Source organism: Furipterus horrens, unplaced genomic scaffold (genome assembly GCF_987537825.1).
Source record: "Furipterus horrens unplaced genomic scaffold, mFurHor1.1.pri manual_scaffold_2, whole genome shotgun sequence".
NCBI classification, from domain to species: Eukaryota; Metazoa; Chordata; class Mammalia; order Chiroptera; family Furipteridae; genus Furipterus; species Furipterus horrens.
In genome coordinates this window covers 174,413,194-174,439,317 of record NW_028327172.1, presented here as the reverse complement: position 1 = coordinate 174,439,317, position 26,124 = coordinate 174,413,194, and the positions used below count along the sequence as shown (strand labels likewise).

Below are 26,124 nucleotides of genomic sequence, written 5' to 3'. Positions count from 1 at the left end.
GATTCAATCCTTGTCTCTACTTACTGGTTCTAGTAGTGACAAGCAGCACAAATGCTTACTTTTCTGGTTTCACTCATGTCAGGTGATCATGAATCACATATAATAGCACCAAAAATATCCTGAGAAAACAGAAATTCCAGGAAGACAAAGGAGTTGACAGTGGCACTCTCAAATGTTATTTTAATTGAGCTATAATAGATGTATAACATTATATTACTTTCCTATGTACAACAAAATGATTTAATGATGTATATATTTTGAAATGACCACCACCACAGGTCTAGTTAACCTCCATTGCCACACATAGTTATCATTCTAAGCATATAACAAAGAGAAAATAAAGCCTTTTGCGGGATATTTTGGTTCTATTTGATCTATCTTGAAGACTCACCTAAATATCTTCTTTGTAAGTTCAAAGACTCAGAGCTCGAATTAAGAAAAAATAATGCAGGTAAATTTATAGATTTTAAACTTTATTTTACTGTTTAGTCTTCAAGAATAGTAAAACATTGTGGAAGGTAGTTAAAATCATAGAGACAGTACTGATTTTTTATATGTAGACTTAGAAATTCTTTGAATATTCTATTACAAATCACCAATATTATTAAATAAGGAAATATCACATATAGAGTTTTCTCTCACTAAATGTTTAAAGAGATGTTTTTTCTAATTTAAGTGCCATTAAAGGAGTTGGACAAAGAGCTGGTATTTCTTAGATCTCTGAACGAAACTTCAGTGTAGATCCTTTCATTTTCTTTTCATAATCTTCTTCAAATTTCTCATACTGAGCTACAGTGAAGTGGTTTTTCCAGTCTCCTGAAATACCTGAAAGAAAGATAAATGGTAAATTTTAGGTTACTGTAAAAGTTCCTTCTAAGATCAGTTTTCATTTGAATGATCACACTTACATCTTTAAGACTTTAACTTTAGAATGTCAAATTTACTCCATAACTCCATTCCTTACCTTCTACTACTACTCCCAGAATCCTAGGCCTTCTTAGCTTTCCAAAAATTCCCATGCATTTTTCCCAGATCTTATATGAAGAAGAAAATATTTTAAGTGGCTTCAAGAAATGTCACTGGGAGAATATCCAACATATCAAAATATTTACTCTTTGGCTTTAAGAGATTTGTTAACAGATGATAGAATTTTTCAGTCCTTTTAAAACCTTATTTTTCAATGTCAAATGATTATTTTAAAAAGTTTTATGGTCAAGTAAGATCAAAAAGTTACTGGGTTAAATGTAGTTAAACGTGTCTTTATTATAAATTTGTTCCATCTTCAATGTACTAACCATATTTTAAATTTCAAAGCAAGGATACAGAATACCACATTTGCAATAAATGTGATTTAAAAAAATGCCATTTTCATAAAATATCTCACAGAGTACTCAGAAGACACATCTGGAAGCTGAGGATTTCTCAACTTTGGCATTTTATTTATAACTCCATTCTTGACATTTGAAGCCAGACAATTCTTTTTGGAAAGGATGTGGGATTTTCCTCTGCATTGCAGGATGTTTATCAGCATCCTTGGCCTCTACATATTAGATGCCAGTTACATACCACTATCATGACCATCAAAAATACCTCCAGATATTGCCAAAGTGCTTCCTGGGAGGCAAACCATACATGATTAAGATTCAGATATCCTCAGCAATACTTATCTTTGACATACTTACTAACTTTTTAAAAGAAAATTCTCTAGAATGCATGAGGACACATTGTAATTAAAATTACCCTTAATAGTTCCCTTTGTAGGCTCTCACTAAAACACCTTTTTCTCCAAAACTGTCTCAGTTTATATGATTCATTCTCTCCTTCACTGTAAGAAGATTTTACATCTCTGACAATTGTTATATGTTGTGTGATTACTTCTTGCCTCCCTAACTTTGGGCTTGAATTTTTGATATGCTTAGACCAATGGAATTTCAATAGGTATACTACATACCACATCTGAACAGTAACTTTTAAAAAGCATTGCAAGTTTATGCTACCTCTCTTTCTTTTCCTCTATACCATAATGTTGGCACATCCCACAAATGGGCAGCTCTTTCAGCCTGCGTTTCAGAAAGAGAAGACACAAGAAGCTACTCAAGCCCATAATAGCAAAAAACACACTGATCAGACTCAAAAAGAGCTGAGCATCACTATAGCAGCCACAGGTGACCACCAACCACCAACATTAAATGAAAATTACTTTTGTGATTTTAAGTCATTGAGATTGTTGGAGTTGGTTTTATAACAAAGCTAAGACATACACAACGAACAGAATCCATCTTTCTTTCTCTCTCACACACACAATCACACACAATTTAATACAACTCATTTATTATTTATTAAAGTACTATATTGTGTAAGATGATAGCTATCCATTGAGTTCAAAGCCAAGAATGCAATGATTTACCATGATAATAGCAACAACCTCAAGGAGTTGACACTCTCCCTTATTAACTTAGTAGGTCTAACATTGTGTAAACTTGCCACCTCCTACAGAAAAATTTCTAAGGAATGAAGAATATAGATGATTCAGACAAATGAAGGGAATTTTTCTGATATAGAAAGTGGTGTCAAGACTCATGCTTATTGATATAAACATTTCTCATTAAAGACTTGTTTTACCTATTAGAATTAAAGCAATGATAAAGTTTCTTTGCCATAAATTATTTTCTCTAAAGGTTTTGGTTTTGCTAAATTTTACTATCAATATATTTCTTTTTTTTTAAACAATAATAAAAATTAATATTTATTTGTATAATTTATTATCTGTATGCCCATAATAAACATTATTATCTTAATCTTAGTTTTGCAAAGGTGATCTATATTTTAGATAACTATAAGTTCCTCATATTTTTCCATTATTATTTTAAATATATCTCAACATTTATTTTCAAGGCAAAGAAACACAGACTTAATCCAGTGAGTATACTTCATGGTAAGCACAAATGAGGAAATCTGAGAGTTATAAACTCAACATTCTTTTATAAAGGGAACTATCAGGGTAAATTTTTAAAAGCCAATTTATGCGGTTGATTTGTGGAAGGTTTATGTAAACATAACTTGAACACACTTAAAAAAAGAGAACAACAAACTTATTTCTACACCCCCTCCAAGAGACTTATTCAAATATGAGTTTAAATAATGAACTGTAAAAACACAAAAAGAAAAAAAAATTTAGGTGGAAAAGTTCACAAAAAAAGGTACTAGTCAATCATCAAATGTAATTTTTTTCCCCTGAAACACAGCAATTTTAGATTGCTGTTCCTTTTGCCTCCTGCTTGCTTCCCACGAAGGATGAAGAGGCAGCTGTGTCTGCTGTTCTGTATTTTTGGGTCCTCTTTATGCATGCTTACTAAACTGAGTCTCGAGCTGAGGTTCGTTTTGCTGAAAATCTGGGGTGTTGCTTTTCGGAGCCTGTTCTCTATAATTTCTTCTAGAGCTTTTAGATCCAGATAAAGAATGGAAAAACACTGATTCAAACTTCCTTGCTTCTATACTTGGCTTGTTTTTATTATTTCTTATACCCTGATGGGTTTCAAGTATATTTTCTTCAGGGAACATCTTTTGGGGGGATTTTTGGTCAAAAACTGAAGAATGGCAACTACTTTCCTTCTTTTGTGTCCGTCTGACTTTTCCAATGAAGAAGTCATCACCACTATTACTATCCTCAGACATGGAAGACTGTTTGTAAAACCTTTCTTCCGTGCTATCATCAAAATACTCCTTCTCTTCTTCATGTAATTCTTCTCCACCACTGTTACCATCAAGTGAGCTATTGGACTCTTTCTTTTCTTTGTTTTGACGTAACTGTTTCATTTTTGGGTTAGCAGGTATCTTCTGGGGTTCAGAGGGAACTACAGAATTCTTTTCAGAAGGCTTTGAGGGAGGCTTTTTCACTGTTTTGGGTCCATGTTCCATCTTGGCTATTTTTTCTTTTGAAATATTTATTGGTTTCTTTGCCAACATTTAGGCTTCTTTGTCTTTTTGCTCAGTGACAGTAGTTCCCTCATGCTCTAACTTAATGGTATCATCATTTGAATGTAAAGCATCCTTGGAATAATTTTCTCCTGAAACATTCTTTGAAGACTGAACTTCAGTATCATTTTGTCTTGCATCTTTAAAGGCTTTGACAGCAGCTTTTAGCACATCTATTTTTTTCTTCAGAAGAGGGTGTGTTGCTAATCGGGCAGTTGTTCTTTCAGTTGCAGTAGAATCAGGCTTTTTGCAGATTATTTCAAAATTGATATCATCACCAAGAACAGATTTTGTTACTATATCAGGTTTCAATTCCTTCATGGCATGAATTTCTTCAACTAATCGTTGTGCCTGTTTTTGGTTTTTTAACAGTGCATCTTCAGTACCCTTTTTTTACTTCAGTCTTCCAACACTCCTGACAAGTTTTCGGATAACCAAAACTCGGATTCTCTTCACTTCATTTCTCATCTTCACAACCTCGTTATTGAGGTTCAGAGTTCCGGGTTGAGCCATGGTAGATGTAGGAAGACGATCCACCGCTGCCTGCACGTGAACTACGTCTCCTGTCCAATCTCTCTATTTCTTATCATATTACTTCTATTATCCATCTATACTCTCTTTCAAATGACTAGCAAGCTCTACAGAAGTTAATATGTGATGTTCTCACCCTTTCTCATGAAGGGAGATACAGTATGATCCATATCAAATGTTGGTACAGTAGTATAATTTACACTAGGATTCTGCTTCATCACATCAAAAGAAGTATGATAGATGATTTTATTCACAGTTTCTCCTGGAAGGTCTTTATCTAGAAACTTCAACAACTTCTGAATTTCACGCTTTGGATCCTAAAAGAATTATAAAGACAAGGAATTATTTCAGGTAGATATAGTCATGAAGTAGGCAAATACATTCATTTAGGTTCTACATATGTCAATATGGTGGAGGAAATTATTTTACATTTTATCCACACTTTTCATTTTGATTTCCCAAGTACAATCCTACTCTTGGTTGTCACAAGCAATCATCTCCTAGAGAAATTTGTTTCCAAAAAATACAAAGAAAAATATTGAATTGATATCACTGGGTAACACAATTTTCATTGAGTTAGATCTGACTGATATTTCTGGTAATAATGGACTAAACAATTCAGACCAGTATTTCTGATAATTATAGAGGGAGAGATGGATAAAATATATAGTTAAAAAATATTTTGAAGTGATACTGAAGCTAACAAGACAACAAAGGATTCCACGGCCTAGATCTAAGTGAAGATTAACCCATAGAAGTTAGCCTGCTATTTGAAACTGCCTTTTCTGAAAAAGGAATCTGTGAATCTGAAAAGCAGAAGGCAGCATCATCTGACAGTATCAGGGCAACAGGGTCAGAAGTTGGAATTCATGGCCTGTTATAGGTGTGGGCTGTTGATAACATGACTATGCTTTCAGTTGGACTCCTAAAAGGTGACATTCTTAGTGTTAGAATATACTCAGTGTTTGAAACTGGATATCTTTTTATATATAAAAACTTGATTCCTACACCACATCTACTTTAGAAGGATCATACATTGTATTGTAAAAGGTAATACAATATTCTTTTAGAAAATAACTTAAGAAAAGATCTTCATGATCTGGAAGAAAATAAAGTTTTCACATAAAGAGTACAAAAAAGCATTTACCACAAAAGAAAAGATTGATAGATTGAAGTACATTTAGAACTCCTTTTTATTAAAAAGCATATTAAAAAACAAAAGGCAAGCTTCAGAGTGGAAAACATATTTGTAATACATTTATCTGACAAAACACAGCCAGAATTTTTAAAAAGCATGCTTATAAATTTAATAATTTTAAAAAGGGCAGATATCCCAATAGAAAAAAAAAAGAGCTTTACTAGGCAGTTCAAAAAAAGATATACAGATGTCCATAGTCATACGCAATGATGTTCGACTTCACTAGTCATCAGGGAATTAAAACCAGTACATATTGACTAAATAGTTTAAGTAAAATAATAATACCAAGGGTTGGTGAAAAAGAGGAGCTACTAAATTACTGCTGTTGAGAGTGTAAATTGTTTCATCACTTTGGAAAACTATTTGGTATTCCTAGTAAAGCAGAATATGCACCAGTCTTGAGACCCAGAAATTACACTACTATTCTAAACCCACCAGGAAAGGCATAATTTGTGCACCAAAAGCCATGTGTAAGAGCATTCCTGACCACATTATTTCTAATAGCCCCAAAGTGCAAGCAACTCAAAAGCCTATCAGCAGTAGAATGACTGCATAATTTATATATCTTATTTTATTATATTAGTGTGGTATTTTAATATAACACTCTACAACACATTAAATAAAAGAATTCAGACACATGCAGAAACATATATGAATCTCACAAATGAAAGAATTAGACACAAAATTATATCAGCCACATGCTTTTATTTCTGTACTAATCAAACACTGCTAGATCTAAAGTAGACTTAGAAGTCCAGGTAGTGTTTGCTTTGTAGAAAAAAGAAAGCTCACTGGGAGAAACTTTTTTGAGGGAGGTTGCTTCTGGCATTCTGATTGTGTGTTTCTTGAGTAGGTGACAATTACATGAGTGTATGCTTTGTGACAGTTCACTAATCTGTACCTTTGTCTTCTGTGTTCTTTTCTGTATGTGCTGATGTGCTGTACTTTGTAGCACATTTTCTGAAAAAATGAATATGTAGAATTACACTGGGAAACAAAATTTTCATTGAGTTAGATCTGACACTTGTTTTTGACTAACTTTTGGCATCTGAATCCAAAAATGACCCCAGTTTTTCTCTATCACATCAACTTTTTAAGGTACAGGATGCCCTCCCTTTGTCCCAAAAATCATACAAAATGTACATACAAAGGAAAATAAAGAAAAAGTTACCTGAATATACTATTTATTTAGAGTTATTTCATTCATATAAAGACTATATATTGTTACTGTAAGTCAAATTGTGTACAAGTGGGTAAAGTTCTTCTACCAAACATACATATTAAGGTGAAAATTTAAGCTTACAGCCTTTCCTGGAGTGTTCAATCTGTTGACAATCTCGCCTGATGCTCCACCAATAGTTAGCCATCACATATACACCCCATCTACCCTGATACCGTGCCTCCATGACCTTCAAATCTTGGTGGAATCATTCACCTTGCTCATCACTGACTGCATCAAGGTTTTTTGGGAAGTCAGCAAGATGGCTATGCAGAAAATGCACCTTGATGCTCATTTGCAACCAAGCATTTTGAAGCTCTCCAAGAGTTTCTGGACAATTTCTGTGTAATTCTGTGCTCATGTATTTCCAAGAAAGTCCTTGACAAAGTTTTTGAATGACAACCAAGCATTCTTTTGGAATTCTGACATTGTCCCGATGAAATGTTCATCTTTAATGAGCTCCCATTTCTGTGGACCATCAAACGCACCAGCCTTTATCTTTTCAAATGACAGGCTAGGAAATGCTAAAATGAGATACTTGAAACAATCTCCTTCAGTTGGCAAAGCTTTAACAAGTTGCTTCATAAGACCCAGTTTTATGTGTCAACAAATGCCTCATGTAGAATGTTTGGATAACCAGGTTTGAGGTCAGATCTTGGAGGCCAGTTTGACTCCACCCAATGCTTCTCACGAGCTCTGCTGTCCCACATACACAGAAAACAAGTGTACTTGATGTATCCTCATTGCCAACCAAGAAGGAAGCAGACCATTTTAAGGTCAACACGGATGATCCAATTGTGCTTGTGATATTGCAACAGAACAATAACTCTCTTTATGTCTTCATATTCTTTACAAAAACAGACTGAATGGCTAATTGGGACTGCACCAAATGAATTGCCATTGTGGACAAGGACACACATCAAGCTCTGTTTTGAGTTATCAATGAACAGTTGTCATTCAGTTGCGTTATAGATTGGAATCCCCAATTCCTCCATTAAACCATGTATGTTATGGCAATACACAAAGCCACTGTCACTTTGGAAGTACTACAGAAATGCACTTTCTCTCGATCGAAAGTAGGATGCCTTCACTCCTTTTTCAAGCAAGTTTTTCTCATGCAGTCTTGATGCTAGGAGTTCCGAAGCCTTTTTGGATAATCCTAAATATCATGCCAAATCATTCAACTCATGCTGATCAAATCCCTTACGAACTGAGTCATCTTCAATTTAAAAATCTTCATCGTTGCTGTCACTTAGTTCTTCACCATACTCTTGTTTTTCGAAAGAGGGTAGTTCAATGAAAACTGACACTGAGATTTCAGTTGAATGAGGCACTGGGTGTATAGCTGATGGTAGATTAGGATACTCTATTTTACATTTATTTTTTTGTTGTTCTATCCTGACATTTTCACTATACAAAAGTAACAGTCACTTGAATGATCTCTGGGCTCTCACCGAACAATAGGTATACCAAATGGCAATTTATCACGTGTTTCCTTCATCCACATCCATAAACTCTCAACACACTGCTTGCACATCTTGTGAGGGGTTCAAGACTAATCTTGAGCAACAAGTTTTACTTTAAAATATGCAAAATAGGCTTGCCTGACAAATGCACTGATATTTGTCCTTTGACTGGAAATGGTGAAACTGCCACAGATATAACAAAATGAATCGAGGTTGTTTAGGCATTTATGATGTGAAATAGCAGAGGCAGACATGATCTGAAGGAAAAGAAGTACGTATGTAAATAAAAATATAAATTCTGCTAACTCCTTGTATACAGACAAGAATTTGGACTACACTTCAGAATGCAATTCACTGTATAGAGTGGAACACAACCTCTCACCACACTGTCTCATGTGTAACTGAATAGCCTAGACAAGTATGAACCTCTCGCTGGTCTCCAAGGTTGTCCCCCTACCCTCCATTTATACTGGAGGGAGGTTTGTTCTCAGCCAATAGGAGAGCACTAGTGCTTCTCTCAATCCAGGCTTGATCCAGCCTAGAGTGGTCACATTAAGATAAGCTGTAGAGAATAAACTTGATGTGATTGAAGAAAGCTAACTGCAGTTTTGAATCAGCATGCCTATTTAAGTTTAAAACAGCAGAAAAGTCAAACTCAATAGGAATTATGTTAAAAATTGTTCTCCTGTGTATTCAACCTTTCACATTCAAAAACAGAATAGCAGATGGTGACAAAGGAAATTATTATTATCATAAGGTATAATTTCCAAAATCCCCCAGTCTGTTTTTTTTTTCAAACCTAACATCAAGAATAGATTACCTACCACAAATTTTAGATAAAATTAATACAAATCCTCCTCAAGTTGTTAAAAAAAAATTGAAGGGGAAGAAATACTTTTAATCTCATTTTGTGAGGCGAATATTACCTTGATACCAAAGCGAGACAAGAGCAGTACAAAAAAAAAGGAATTATAGGCTAACATTCTTGATGAACATGATTGCAAAATGCTAGCAAACAAAAAGCAAAATTTAACGGCACTTTTAAAGGAACATATGTCATGATCAACTGTGACTTATTCCAGGGGTGCAAGGATAGTCAACAACTGTAAGTCAATCAAAGTGATACACCACATTAACAAATCAAAGGATAAAAATTATATAGTCACCTCAATAGATACAGAAAAAGCATTTGACAAAATTCAACATTCATTTATAATAAAAACTCTGAATAAAGTAGATGGAAAGGATATATCTCAACACGATAAAAGCCATATATGACAGGCCCATAACTAACATACTCAGGGGTAAAAAGCTAAAAGTAATTCCTCTAAGATCAAGAACAATTGTTAACTACAGTTAATAACATTGTATAATATATTTAAAAGTTATTAAGAGAGCAGATCTTAAAAGTTCTCATCATACAAAAACTTGTAATTATTTATGGTGATAGATGTCAACTAGATTTATTGTGGTGATCATTTCACAATATATGCATATATTGAACCATTATATTGTACACCTGAAACCAACATTATGCTATATCAATTATACCTCAATAAAAGAAGAGATTACTTGTCTCAAAGTTCTCATAGTGGAAAAAATATTATTCATACTTCTCACACCCATATAGATTTTTTAAAATATAATATGAGTACATTAGGAAAAAGTAAAATAAAATCCTGTCAATTTTCCAACCTAAAAAAATGATGGGGAGGATTAAGAAAAAACAATGGAAAGACAAATTTAATGTATTTATTATGCTTTCACTTTTATTTCTTTCCCTCTCTCTCTTTCTCTTTCTCTCCCCTCCTTCCTTCCTTTCCTCCCTCTTTCCTTCCTTCCTTCCTTTCTTCCTCTTTCTTTCTTTTCCTTTCTATTATTGATTATGTTATTACACTTGTCCCAATTTTTCCCCCTTTGTCCTCCTTCATCCAGCACCACCCGCTCCCTAAGGTGGTTCCCCCTCCTTTGTTCATGTCTATGGGTCATGCATATAAGTTCTTTGACAACTCCATATCCTATACTTGCTCCTAACATCCTCCCGCTTATCCTGTAACTACCAATTAGTACTTCTTAATCTCTGCACCTTTACCCTCAGTCCACCAGAACTCTTCCCCATTGGCCATCATCCCAAGTTCTCTATACCTATGATTCAGTTTGTGTTCTGACTGTTTGTTTAGTTTGTTTTTTAAATTCAGCTATTGATATTTATGCATTTATTGCCATTTTAATATTCATAGTTTTGATCTTCTTTTTCTTAAATAAGCACCTTTAACATTTCATATAATGATGGCTTGGTGATGATAAATTCCTTTAGCTTTACCTTGTCTGGGAAACACTTTATCTACCCTTCCATTCTAAATGATAGCTTTGCTGGATAGAGTAATCTAGGTTGTAGGTCCTTGCTTTTTGTCACTTTGAATACTTCTTGTCAGCCCATTCTTGCCTGTAGTTTCTTCTGAGAAATCAGCTGACAGTCCTATGGGAACTACTTTGTAACTAATTATCTGTTTTAAAGAGTTTCTCTTTACCTTTAAACGTTGGCATTTTAATTATGATGTGTCTTGGTGTGGTCCTCTTTGAGTCCAACTTATTTGGGACTCTGTGCTTTCTGGACTTGTATGTCTATTTTCCTCATCAAATTAGGGGAGTTTTCTTTTGCTGTTTTTTCAAATAAGTTTTCAATTTCTTCTTCTTTTTCTTCTTATAACCCCTCCTATAATGTGAATGTTGGAGCATTTGAACTTGTCCCAGAGGCTCTTTACACTATCCTTGATTTTTTGTATTCTTTTTTTCTGCCCTTTCTTTCTTTCTTTCTTTCTTTTTTTTTTTTTTTTTTTTTTTTTACTGATTGGATGTCTTTTTCTTCCTTATGTTCCAAATCATTGATTTGTTTCATTCACTCCACTGTTGATTCACTGTAAATTATTCTTTATTTCAATTAGTATATCCTTCATTTCTGCCTAGCTCTTTTTATGCTGTTGAAGTACTCACTGAGTTCCTTGAACATCCTTATAACTAGTGTTTTAAACTCTGCATCTGATAGGTTGCTTACCTCCATTTTATTCAGTTCTTTTTTTTTTTTTTTTAGTTTTGTTCTATTTTTTCATGTGGCCATATTTCTTTGTCTCCTCATTTTTACAACCTCCTTATGTTTGTTTCTATGTTCTAGATAGAACTGCTTTGACTCCTTGTCTTGGTAGCATGGCCTAATGTAGGAGGTGACTTGTAGGGCCCTTTGGCACAGCTATCTCCCAAGCTACGTATTTGAAGTGTGCCCTTGTGTGCTGAGCACTCCCTTCTCTAATAGATGAGTCTTGATTGCTGTCAGCAGGTCAATGGGAGAGATGTGCAGACCCAGTTCGGACAGGTGGTAGGACTGGCTGTGACTCCGGCCAACAACCACCTTTCTCTGTGGCTTCTTGAGGTGGTTGAGTGGTTCATGGTGTGTTCTGTAATTGTCTGCTGTGTGTGCAGGCTCTGAGGTTTTGAAGACGGTGCAGGCCAAAATCAGCCTCCACCTATATTCTGTCTGGGGCCCCTTGGCATAAGCAATAAAGCAATCTGAAGATGGCTGCTAATGTGTGTCCTGGGGTTACTCAGTGAGAGGTACAAGGGCTTGGTTCAGCTGTTGCTTGTTTGAATGGATTTAGTAAGGTCTTGCTTTCCCTTTCCTGTGATTCAGATTGTGCATAGGACAGCATTTTAGATAAAATGAAAGCATGGTGTTTAGGCCAAAAAGTTTTTCCCTGCTACACATCAGGAGGTGTTCTTGGTGGTACAAACTGAACTGAGAAATAGAGCCATACTCTTAGTGACCTGGGGAGATCAGGAAGAAGGGCAATATGAGATTTAGCTTTCCTGAGCTACCCCTCTCAATTCATGAAAACTGAATCAGAGAGTTTCTGTAGTGGCTCTAAAATAGTCTATTTATTTTAGCTACAGAACTGAATTTGCTGAAAATTAGGCAAACACCTTTATTAGTCTAGTGGATAAATTACTAAGAAAGCTGAATTATTAGTTGTGCCAAATCTGTCATGTGAAAGTTAAGTGGAAGAGTAATAGAGAAAGGGTGGACTGCTCTAGCTTATAATGAGAAATTGGAGTGAATCTGATGACACAGACTCTGAGACCTTTGAGTAATTTTGAACCTTTCTGCCAGCAGATATAGATTTTCTTTCCATATTTGAAGAAACTAAACTTCTTTTCTGGAGACCTTATTATGACTTCATTTGAGAAGTTTTCTTTCAAGATAATGCCTATCCTCTTCAGGACCCACTCCAATCACTATTTGTTGCTTTTAGACCCACAACTAGGGTAATATATCAGAATATTTCAAAGTCACAGGTACAAAATGGCATAAATAGGATGCAGAAGAGACTGAGAATTTGACTAAGGAATCTCCCAGAGGGGGTCACCTTAGCTGGGAAAGGTGGTTTCCCAAGAGGCTGTAGAACAAATTTTCTATTGGTAGTCATAGTCATCTAAAGGAATTCAGAGAAATCTAAAGGACCAAGATGAGGCCAAGTCAAGGTACTAGAATAAGCAACTGAGGCAGAAAAACTAGGTACACTGTGGGGAAAGGGAGGTCAATGGACATTGTTTCTAGGGGTCCCAGCTGTCCTCTTTCTTATTATATATCTTATGTAATTTACCCATTGCCCCCCCACCCCCACCCCCACACACAGACACCATGTTAAAGAGAAAAGAGATGTGTAGATCAGCTATCTGTGAAACATTCAACTTAAGAAATGTGAAACATTTTTTAAATTAAATTTATTCTGGTGACACTGGTTAACAAAATTATACAGGTTTCAGGTGTGCAATTCTACAGCACAGCATCTGTTCACTGTATTGTGTGCTTACCACTCCAAGTCAGGCCTCCTTCCATCACCATTTATCCCCCTTTACCCTCCTCCATCTCTTCCCACTCCCTCACCTCAGCAATCACTACATTGTTGTCCATATCCATGAGTTCTTTTTTTTTCTTTTTTTTTTGCTCAGTCTCCATCCTCCCCACCCAGTAACACCCTCTAACAGTTATCAGCCTGCTCTCTATCTATAAGGAGGTGAGGAACATTTCTTAAATAGATCACTTAAAAAGATCAGAATAAATTTTAGGTCAAATTAGAGAGTTAGTTATTTTCCATTCTAAAAATCGGGTGAAATATGAGAAAATAAAAACTAGATTAAAAAAGAAAATTACATTGTTGCCCCACTGTGCTTGCCACTTGGATAAGATAATTTTAGTCTCTACATTCACAGAGCTTATATTATAGTAAAGGAGACAAGAAAATATTAAGAAAAGAAACACATACATAAAATATTCAAAATGGTAGTAGATACTATGACTCTAATTAGGAATAACAAGGTAGATTATTTGACATTGTGGACATAAAATAACCTTGTGAAGAAGTAACATTTAAGTGAAAACATGTAGTCTCACAGAGAAAGAAAATGATGACACCTGTAGAGGTTGGAGAGATAAGAACTAAATAATGTTTAACTTTATACATTATTTTAATGATCTTATATTTCATATAAAGATAGAAGCCATGGAGAGATTTGAAAGAGGAAGTTGACATTATTTTGATTTAGGTTTCAAGATCATTCTGAGTGGATGATTGACACAAAATGAGATAGTCTGAATAAATCAAGATAGTTGTCTGAACTAGAGTAAGAAGCAGTTGTGGTAGAAAGAATTGGGTTGAGTGAAAGGTAAATTGTCAAAGCAGAGTTAGTAAGATAGTAGATTAGTCATATTTATAGATGAAGAGGAAAGGAAAGTGTGACCTGAAGAAGGTGAAGCTTAGGTTTCCTTAAAAAATAAAGAAGAAACCGTGGTTGTCTCTTACCTCTTTCATGTCTTCATAGAATAGGTAGAGGATAGGATAATCTTTTCTTTTCTCCCACCAACCTTTCACATGGTCATACCAAGAACCAAAAGCCACTATATTAAAAGATAAAATGTTTGAAAATTAAAACTACTTATACAAAGAATCATTAAACTATTAAGTGTTATTGCAAGTTATTGTTATCAATACATACATACTATTTACTTATTAGTTCATGAAAAAGAGACAATAGTATAAGGGAAATATATCACATCATCCTGTTCTCCATGAATTTACAGTCTAAAAACAGAATGAAGTGCTTATGTTATGGGATGAATTGTGTTCCTCAAATTCTTATGTTGAAGTCCTGAACTCCAATCAATAGTTTATAATATGACTGAATTTAGACATGGGACCTGTAAAGGAAGTAATTAAGTTAAAATGAGGTCATTAGGGTGGGTCCTAATCCAGATGACTATTCTCAAGCCTTAAAATCTAATGGAATTTGCCTTGTTAGGTTTCAGGGTTTTTTGTTGTTGTTCTTTTTCTCTCTGATTTCTCTCTCTCTCTTTCTTCATATGGAAGTGTTTATCTTATGTCTGTCCCATAACTTTAGTTTGGAAGAAAATTATCTGGTTTTACAAGTTCACAGCTAAAAAGGAATTTTGTCTCAATATGAATCATACCTTAACTCTCACCTATACCTGATTTACATGATATTTAGATGAAATTTTAAACTCAGAGTTGATGCTTGAATAGTTTAAGATTTGGGGGGCTCTGGATATAGAGTAAATGCATTTTGTATGTGAGGACATACATTTGGGGGGACTAGAAGGCAAGGTAGTATGGCTAAATAGTGTATACCCCTAAATTCATGTGTTGAAGTTCTAAGCCCAGTACCTCAGAATGTGAGGTACTGGTATTTGCAGATAGTGTCTTTAAACAGGTACGTTAAAATGAAGTCATTAAGGTGAGTCTGTGAGGGTTCATAATGAGTCTCCCCAAGATGTGCCATTCTGGTATGCAGATTATTTCAAGCTAAAAACCATTAAGGCTCAGAGGCTCAGGAAGAAACTTTGGCCTTCCCTTTTACTGGCTCAAAGTATTTAAGATAGTGGACGTGCTCCAGGAAGGGAGATATCATTATGGGTAATTCCAGTTTAATTAGAACTAGGGAGGAACCTGGCAGAGACCATTTGATTGAAGTTCTTCATGTGTTCCATTAAGACAGCCATAAACCTTTGTTTACTAAAAACCCCTTGTACATTTGCCTTACTTCCCTCGTTCTTCCTCCTTTGTCTGGAATGACATGTATACCTCATTTTGCCTTCCTGTCTTTGAAATTGTCATTTTTATGTGAATTCTCCATGTGCATGTATTAAAACTTGATTTTTTTTTTTTTGTTAATTTGCCTTAGATCATTTTAATCATTCTATAAGCCAGAATAACTAAGAGGGAAAAGAGGAAGTTTCCACATTCCCAACAAATCCTAATTCCATAGGACAGGCTTCCTTAGAAGAAGTAATTACAACATGGACACATACAGAGAGAAGGCCATGTGAAGACACAGAGAGAAGATGGCCAACTACAAGCCAAGGAAAACAGCCTCAGAAAAAAAATTAATCACTAGATCTTGGACTTTGGTTTCCAAAAATGTGGGAAAATAAAATTTTGTAGTTTAAACTACTCATTCTGGTACTTTCTTGAGACAGCCTTAGCAAATGAATACAGCTTTTGATAAATAAAACTAAAACTGGAAGAGCAAGATGGCAGATAGTAATGCAAACAATAAGTAGTACAGATGTTCAAAGGAGGGAAAAATAGAAAGTGAAAAGTATTGGGATGGAGAGGTAAATGAAAGGCTGTGGAGGAAGCAGAGTGTATCTGGTTCTAAGAAGAGTTGGGCATTGATAAGAATGAGTAGACAGTCTGTGGATAGAGAATAGTCCAAACTAAGGCAGTAGTAAAAAATCACAAGATACCATTGAGATGCATTTGCCTTGAAAAGAGACTTTTTAATGAAAAATGTTTATATAAGAATTAAAAGTAGAGTTACCACCATGGGTATGAGTATGTTTTCCTGAAAGACGGGATATACAGAAAAAGAAAACTTTGAGGATAAAATCTTCATTCAAAAATTTTCGGTAAATAGAATAAAGCTGAAAGAATGATAAAGCAAAGAGAGTCCAAGAAATATGTATGAAATCAAAACAATAAAATGACAGACAGCAAGAGAAGAAAGTACCCAGAAGTAGTCATCAAGCACTAATGAAACAATGAGACAAATGTCTGAAAAATATGTGTCACATATTCCTCAAAAGTCCTTAAAGGGAAGAGATGACTATGTATTCTTCGTCTTCTGTTGTCTTCCTAATGCATTAGTAGAGTGGTGGGCACGTATTAAGTTTATAATAAATACAAAATGATATCTAAATTTTATATCTCATTGCAAAAAGAAAACTCCTTTTATTAAGGAACTTCATGATTAAAATAAGAGTTGGACTCACCTTTTCCAGTTATGAATTTATCCAGAAACTCCTCCCAGGTACCAGGATCTGGGTGCAGTTTTGCCATTTGGTAGAAATAATAGTAAGACACAACCACATCTTTAGCATTCCGTGCCACATACACCATCTGTGGGGAATATGAGAAATCATAATTTTTTTTCTATTCTTTAATAGTTTGTAAACTTTTGCTTACCTTGACAGAATGCCTATTTCTCTTTCATTTTTTCTGATCTGGGTGTGTATATCTATATCCTGATAAAAGGATATTCACAACTACTTAATTGTCTTAATTCAAAGACTTCTCAACTCTCACACCACTGAGTTCTCTTTCTTTTGAAAAGAACATCTCTTGAAACAGGAAAACCAAGTATAGTAAGAATAACAGTAAATATTAAATTAACAAAACAATACTATTCTAAAATTTAGAATATTTTTCTGTATCATCACTTATTAAAATGGATAAAAAGAAACACTTTTTTAAAGTAGAAAAATGTTCCATTTTTCAATAAAAATAAATTATTATTTGCATAAATTTAGTCAATAAAGATTAAACATTCTTCATTCAGTCCATGTTTATAATGATTAGTATAAAATTAAATTTTATTTCACGTTGAAGGCCTCCAGTCTTCTTACAGGTACAAATTTTAAACATATTTCCCAGTAGAAATGACATTATTATGCCTCACTGACATTAAGTTTTCCATCAAGTCTGCTGGATTCCTTTAAGTCTAATTCTCTCCTGAAGCACAGCTAATAAAACTGAGGTTCCAGCCACACATGCAGTAAAATATTTCTAAAAGAAAATACACTCAGCAAGAAATCTCCTTTTATCTTAGTAGATTCAGACTTTCTTCTGCTCTTCTGACTGAGAGAAAAAGGAAGTGAGAACTTTTGTATTCCCAAGTAACTGGTACTCACATTCTGAGACAAAAATGAAAGAAGGAAGAGAATGCCTGGAAAGGGAATTTTCAAAAGATTGATTACTGAGTTCTAAAAGTTGAGACTATGCTGCTGGTGTAATTCCTTGAGAAAACACTCGTCGTCGTCAGCAGCCGTCCGTCTCGAGAGACGATGGTGTAGCTTCTTAAGAGTCTATCTGCACCGCCGAGAATGGCTGTGCAGTCCGACTTGGGAGTGACACGGTATCTGTCTCCTCCTGTGTTGAATCGACATCTTGCGATGACGCTGGAGTGTCCTCTCCAGTGAAGCTGAAGCTACAGAGCCTGGGCAGGGTGATATGGAGGGTCTGCTGTTGCCCATGCAGCAGACCCCCCCTCTCTTCGCAGCTGAAGGATCCAAGGGAAAGACGGAGTCGATACAGCTTGGCTTCAGGTGCGCCGCAGGAGTTGCCGGTGTTGACTACAACGTCAAACTGCCTTAGGGACTCCGGCTCCGGATTTTCTGTCGGGGTTTACTCCCTTAGCCTTTCCCCTGAAGAGGTATGCCGCAAGGCAGCGGAGGTTTTTTGGAATCAGAGTTTTCCTTCTCTGATGTGCCCTGACTGGAAGATCGAACCAGCGACACTTAGCTCGCAGGCCGATGCTCAATCCACTGAGCCAAACCAGCCAGGGGGAGAAAACACTAAACCTTTACTAATACCAATTACTTCCTATTTCAACACCAAGGGATTATGGCAATGAACAAACTGCTTTCTTTTCCTATCATCATCACTTTAAAATCCTTAGTAAGGTCTGTTTCCATTTGCCTCAGTGTGGACAGAAGGCTATCTTGGAGATATCCCCCAGTTCTCTTAATAGCAAGGGCATAGATTCTCGAGTCTTCTATGGATTTTTATTTTTGGAATAAGAACTATAACCTTTATTCATATTTTCTTATCACTTTTGCTTTTAATTAAACTTTGAGTGAAAAAATAAGTCATACAGAAAAACATAACAACTTTTTACATAATAAAGTTGAAATTATAATCAATTTTTCAAAAGAGAAACAACAGATGTTTGGTCATTCTATTAAAAGTACTATGGTAAAGCGAACTCTAAACATCTTTCTCAGATTTAGGATTAATGACTTCCTACCTGTCCAGATTAACCACACTGAACCACTTATAAAATTCAACACACACCTTGCTGTTTCACATCTGTTATCTTATGTACACAGAGTTTTCTTTCTGTAAAATGACCTTGTGCATCTAAAAAAAAGAATCCTACTCTTTTTTTAGGATGCTGACTTATTATAAGATGTTGTTGTCCTATAGTAGCACTTATCTTACTAATACGTAATTATTTTTCATTAATATCTTTTTGCCACTACTTGAGGTATTCTGCAGGACCATATGCTATTTAAACCATTGTATAATATAACATAGAAAAGTAACTTGCAAGCAGACAAAGCTCAATAGTATTTGTGGAAATTAAATAAGATAATATATTTTTAGATAACAGAGAATAGCTTATTCATGTTTGCATTTATAATGATGATCAAGGTGTCAGGATAAAAGATTTATTCAATATACTAGCAACAAATATTTAGAAAATAGTGTGAATGTGTTTGTGTATGTGTGCATGTGTGAGAGAAAAAAGAGAATATGAATCAATATATCAAAACATTTTTAAAGAATAATTAAGTTATAGATATTAAATATATTTAGATTTAAATGTGATAATTGAAAGAGCAAAGCTTGTAGACGTTAACAGAAGAGAGAATATCTTCATGATCTGGAGGAATGGCATTTTTAAAAACAAATACAAAATGCTCTAACAAAAAAAATATGATATACTGATATACTGACTACAAAATTAAGAACTTTAAAAGATATTATTGTAAATTTGAAAAAGGAAATACAGAGTGGACTATGATATTGTGAAATTTAAGAGAGCCAAGATGATGGTGAATTAGGTGGAAACTACATTCACCACCTCCCAGGAACAAACTGAAAATGCAACTAAAATATAGAACAATCAGTCTGAATAACCAACTGAAGACTAGCTGAACAGAAGTCTTATAACCAAAGATTTATAGATGAAGCCATATTGAGACTAGTAGGAAGGGTGGAGAGGCAGAAAAGGCTGGCCTAAAACCAAAAGTACGTTACTCAGCAAGGCTATCATTTAAAACCGAAGGAGAAACAAAGAGGTTCAGGGGGAAAAAAGAAAAAAAAAAAAAAAAAAAAAACATGAAGGGAGTTCATTGCTATCAAACCAGGAAGAAAAAGATGGAGAGGGAAGAGCAGGAGAGGAAGAAGGAGAAGAAAGTTGTGAAGAATGAAATGGCAATAAATACATACCTGTCAATAATCACTTTAAATGCAAATAACTTAAAAGCTTCAATCAAAAGATATAGGGTAGCTGAATGTATAAGAAAACAAGATATATATATATATATATATATATATATATATATATATATATATAATATATAACAGATGCACCTCAGGGTGAAGAAACACACAGACTATACATAAAGCAATGGAAAAAGAGATTTCATGTAGAAAATAATACAGCTGACAAAATAGACTTTAAAACAAGGACTATAAAGAGAAAAAGAAGAACATGACATGACATAATGATAAAAGGATCAAGACAACAAAAGGATGTAATCCTTGTATACATTTATGCATCCAATATAGAAGCACCTAAATATATAAAGCATTTCTTGAACATAAACAGAGAGACCAACAATAGTAACACAGTAATAGTAAGAGATTTTAACACCACAGTTGACATCAATGGATAAATCTAAGCAGAAAATCAAAAAGGAAACAGCAGCCTTAAATAACACACCAGACCAGAAAAATTTAATTGGTTTCTTCAGTGCATTTTACCCCAAATCAGCAGAACACATAATCTTTTTAAGTGCACATGTGACATTTTCTAGGACAGACCACATGTTGGGACACAAGTCTCAATAAATTTACGAGGATTGAAATCACATCAAGCATTTTCTCTGACTATAATGCTATAATACTAGAAACCAACCACAAGAAAAAAAAAAATGAAGAACACACAAAAACATAGAGGCTAAATAACATGTTAATAAACAATAAGTGGGTTAACATTAAAATCAAGAAAAAAATCAAAACATACCTTGAAACAAATAAAAATTAGGACAAACCAACCAAAACCTATGGGGCACAGTAAAAGTAGTCCTAAGAGGGAAATTCATATCATTATAAGCATACCTTAGAAACGAGAACAATTTCAAATAATCAAACAAACAACAAAGACCAAAGTGAGTAGAAGAAAAGGAATGATAAAGATCAGAGTATAAATAAATGAAATAGAGTCTAAAAAAACAATACAAAAGATCAGTGAAACCAAGGACTGGATCTTTGAAACAATAACTGGGTTGACAAACCCTTAACCAGACCATCAAAAAAAAAAAAAGGAGAAAAAAACCCAAATGAATAAAATCAAAAAATGAAAGAGGAGAAGAAACAACTGGCACCAAAAAATATAAACAACTGTACAAAAATATTATGAACAACCATAAGCCAACAAAATGGGTAATCTGAATAAAATAAATAAACTTCTAGAAATACACAATTTTTCAAAACTGAATCAGGAAGAATCAGAAAATATGAATAGATTGATTACAAATAATAAAATTGAAGCAGTAATCAAAAAACTCCCAATAAACAAGAGTCCTGGACCCAATGGCTTCAAAGATAAATTTTACTCAAAGAAGAACTAACACCTATTCTTTCAGAATTATTCCAAAAAAAATCCAAGAGGAGGGAAGAATTCCAAGCTTTTTTCATGAGGCCAGCATTATTCTAATTCCAAAACTATATAAAGACACTACAAAGAAAGAAAATCATAAGCCAATAACCTTCATGAAAATAGTTGCTAAAATCCTCAACACAGGGTATTAGCAAACCAGATCAAGCAACACAGTCAAAGGATCATACACCATGATCAAGTAGGATTTATTCTGGGGATGCAAGGTTGGTACAATATCTGAAAATTCATTAATGTGATATACCATATTTTAAAAATGAAGGATAAAAACCACATGATCATATCAATACATGCAGAAAAAGCATATGATAAAATCCAACACCCATTTATGATAAAAACTCTCAGCAAAGTGGAATGAGCAAACATACCTCAACATAATAAAGGCAATATATATTAAACCCACAGCCAACATCATATTTAATAAGGTAAAAACTAAAATTGTTTCCCATAAGATAAGGAACAATGAAGGGATGTCTGCTTTCACCACTCTTATTCAACATAATACTGGAAGTGCTAGCCACAAAAATCAGACAAGAAGAAGAAATAAAATGCATTCATATTGGAAAGGAAGAAGGAAAACTGCACTATTTGAAGATGACATGATGATAAATATAGAGAACGCTAAAGATTCCACCAAAGAATTACTGAAGCCAACAAATTCAATGAAGTGTCAGATACAAAATAAATACCCAGAAATTAGTGGCATTTTATACACCAATAGTAAATTATCAGAAAGGAAAACTAAGAAAATAATCCTATATACAATTGCATCAAAATAAAATAAAATAAAATAAAATAAAATACCTTGGAATAAATTTAACCAAAAGTGTAAAAGACCTATACTTGGAAAATTATACAAAAAAAAAAAATTAAAAAGATATAAATAAGAGGAAGTATATACTGTGTTCATGGATAGGAAGCATTAACATCATTAAAATGTCCATACTACCCAAAGCCATATAAAGAGTCAAAGTAATGTCTATCAAGACACTAATGGCTTATGAGTATCTCACAGAACAAGAATATTCCAAGAATTTGCATAAAACCACAAAATACTCCAAATAGCCACAGCAATATTGAGAAAGAACAAATATGGAGGAATCATGACACCTAAAGTCAAACAATTCTACAAGGCCATAGTAATAATAATAAAAAAAATGGTATGGCATAAAAACAGACATTTAAATCATTGGAAGAGAATAGAGAGCCCAGAAATAAACTCAAGACTTTATGGTCAATTAATATTTGACAAAAAGGAAAGAACATATAATGGGGTAAAGACAGTGTTGGGAAAATTAGACAGACACATGCAAAAAAAAAAAAAAAAAGAAAGAAAAGAAAAGAAACCATCTTCTTACACCATACACAAGAATAAACTCAAAATGAATTAAATACTTTAATGTAAGACCTAAAAACATAAAAATGCTAGAAGACAAAATAGGCAGTAAAACATCAAATAATTTTCATAACAATTTTTTTCTTCCATAGCTCCTCAGGCAAAGTAAATAAAAGAAAAAATAAACAAATGAGATTACATCAAACTAAAAAGTTTTTTTTACAACAAAGGAAATCATCAACAAAATGAAAGACAACACACTGAACCAGAGCACATATTTGTCAATGACACATCTGATAAGGGGTTAATATCAAAAATTTATAAAAACATATACAACTCAACACCAAAAATACAAACAATCCAATTAAAAAATTAGCAAAGGATTTGAATAGACTCTTCTTCAAGAGCACATAGAGATCGCCAATAGACATATAAAGAAATGCATATTATCACTAATTAGAAATGCAAAGTAAAATCACAATGAGATATCACCTCACACTTGTCAGAATTGGTACCATCAATAAATCAACAAACAACAAGTGTTTGTGAGGATGTGGAGAAAATGAAATCTTCATGCACTGTTGGTGGGAATGTAAGTTGGTGCAGCCACTGTGGGGAATAGTATGGAGTTTCCTCAAAAAAATTAAAAATGGAACTGCCTCATGGCCCAGTGATTCTACTTCTGGGAATATATCCAAAGAAACCCAAAACACTAAAATGAGAGAACATATGTACCCTTGTGTTCATTGCAGCATTATTTGCAGTAGCCAAGATTTGGAAGCCACCCAAGTGTCCATCTGTAGATGAGTGAATAAAAAAGGTGTGGTACATTTACACAATGAAACACTATTTGGCTGTGAAAAAAAAAAAAAAGAAAATATTCTTTTCAACCACATGGATTGACCTGGAGAGTATTATGCTAAGTGAAATAAACCAATCTGAGAAAGATAAATACCATACAATTTCACATATATGTGAAGTTTAATGAACAAAATAAAGAAACAAAATAGAAACAGACTCATAGACCCAGAGAACAGACTGACAGCTTTCAAAAGGGAAGGGGATTGCGTGGCTGGGTGAAAAAGATAAAGAAATTAAGTAAAAACTCAGACACAGACAGCAGTATGACATTTACTGGAGGAAAATGGGGTTGTGGGGAGATAGAAGAAGGTAAAAGGAAGATAAATGGTGACAAGAGGAAATGGCTTTAGATGATGAACACAGTACAATATACAGATGATGTATTATCGAATTGTACACTTGAAACTTATATAACTTTATTAACTCATATCACTCCAGTAAATTCAATAATATTTTTAAAAAATATATAAGAAAGTTAATTATCTAGTCAAAAGACTTGTATTAAAAGCATATGGAATATTTCTCTTTAATAATAAAAAGAAAGGAGCTTCTCTATAGGATACCTCAGAAAAAAATATCCAAGCTATATAAATGTTCTTCACCTAATTAGTCATTAGAGAAATGCAAAGTAAAACCACAATGAGATGCTACCTGACATTTACTAGCATGGCTAAAGTTAAATATTTTTAGCAATAGCTTGTGATGGTGAAAATATAGAGTAACTTAAAGTTTTACACAATGTTGTTCAAAGTTTAAATTGGTGCATATGATTTGAAAAAATGTTTGAAAATATCTTCTAAAGATGAACAAGTGCATACCTTAAGACCCAACAATTCCATCCCAATATATCTAACCAAGAAAAATGTGTACATATATATGCAATGAAAAACTTGTATAAGAATGTACATTGCTGCACTATTTTAATTTCTAACAACTAACAACAAGTCAATAGTCCACCAATAGTACCATGGATAAGTAAGCTATGAAATAGTCAAATACACATAAGGAAATGCCTATATCAGTGGTTCTCAAATGTAAGCATGAATCAAATTCACCTGGAAGTCTTTTTAAAACTCAGGTGGCTGGATCTCAACCCAATATTCCTGATTCAGTAAGTTTGAATTGGGCCTGAGAGTCTGCATCTCTAATTAGCAACTTTTGCTCAAGGTACCACATTTTGTGATCCAGATGGCTACATTAAACAAAACAGAAGCAAAATAACAAGCATGATAAGAATTGATCTCACAAAAATTACGTTAAATGAAATTAGCTATTCAAGACTATACATTTGATGATCGCAGACAAAACAAACTAATTAATGGTAAAAAACTTTCTGGATAGTGGTAATCTTTGGAGATAAGGAATTCTTGCCTAGAAATGTACTGGAACAGAGATTTTAAGGTGCTGATAATGTACAATTTCTTTTTTTTTAAGATTTTATTTCTTGTTAGAGAGATGGGGGAGGAGGAAGAAAGAGAGGGAGGGAAACAATGATGCATGAGAGAAACATAGATCAGTCACCTCTTGTATGTACCCAGCCGGAGACCTGGCCCATAACCAAGGCATGTACCCTGAGTGGGGATTTAACAGGTGACCTTTAGGTTCACAGGATGGAGCTCAATCTACTGAGCCACACCAGCCAGTGTATAATGTTCAATTTCTTGATCTAGGTGCTGGTTTCATGGGTATGCTCACTTTGTGAAAATTCATCAAGGTATAGATTATAATATATGCACTTTTTCTCTAATACTACTCTTGTAGTAAAATAATTATAAAAAAAGAAGTCTATAACTAATCCATAAATTATATATTATATATGTAATTTATATATTATATTTATACATATTTATAATATATAACTATATAATACATAATTATAAATATATATAAAATATTTGAATCTATATATAAATGTATAAGTATATAAAACACATCAATTATATATCAATATTATATATTATATACTGTATATATAATTTATATAATTATGTATTTATAAATATTATATATAAAATTATATACTTTAAATTGCTATTATACTGAATTTATGCATAACCAGTTCTGAGGTTATTTAAATATTTATTGTTTATAAGTAGACAGTGATGAATAGATTTAGACAGAGAGATTGGCATTTTAGAGAATTAAAACCCTGAGAGAATCTCAGGGCATGGGCACTGAGTGTAATCTCTTACATTAGCACTAAAAATCAATGGTTTTATTTTGATCTTCAGGATACAGGGACCACATTGTTATTTTTACAATGATTTATCTAGGGGTTGAAATCCACCATCTTAATGTCTACATAATTTGTAAAAGAAATTACAACATAAATAAGAATTTTTTTCACACACAGAAGACTTCCGGCCAAGATGGAGGCCTAGACTGACACACTCCATCTCCTTCCACAAATAAGAAGGAATACAACTATCACAAAAGTAGAAATAACCAGAAGTTCCAGAAAATAAATGGAAGCCCAATGTATGAAGTTATAAAGAAGAGGTGC

At 33.8% G+C, this 26,124-nt stretch overlaps 1 protein-coding gene and 1 pseudogene across 1 annotated transcript in view; both read right to left on the bottom strand.

The window, feature by feature from the left end:
• Positions 1–452: 452 nt before the first annotated feature.
• LOC150020034 (sulfotransferase 1 family member D1) overlaps positions 453–26,124 on the bottom strand; it is a 47,290-nt gene continuing 21,618 nt past the window's right edge. The window contains exons 5-8 of the mRNA XM_090268133.1: positions 16,731–16,857; positions 14,245–14,339; positions 4,643–4,823; positions 453–825 (exon numbers count right to left, since the gene is read on the bottom strand). Of these exons, the coding sequence (XP_090124259.1) occupies positions 713–825; positions 4,643–4,823; positions 14,245–14,339; positions 16,731–16,857 (516 nt within the window). The 3' untranslated portion in view covers positions 453–712. The remainder of the gene's footprint in view (positions 826–4,642; positions 4,824–14,244; positions 14,340–16,730; positions 16,858–26,124) is intronic.
• Positions 2,781–4,601, bottom strand: LOC150020035 (serum response factor-binding protein 1 pseudogene; annotated as a pseudogene).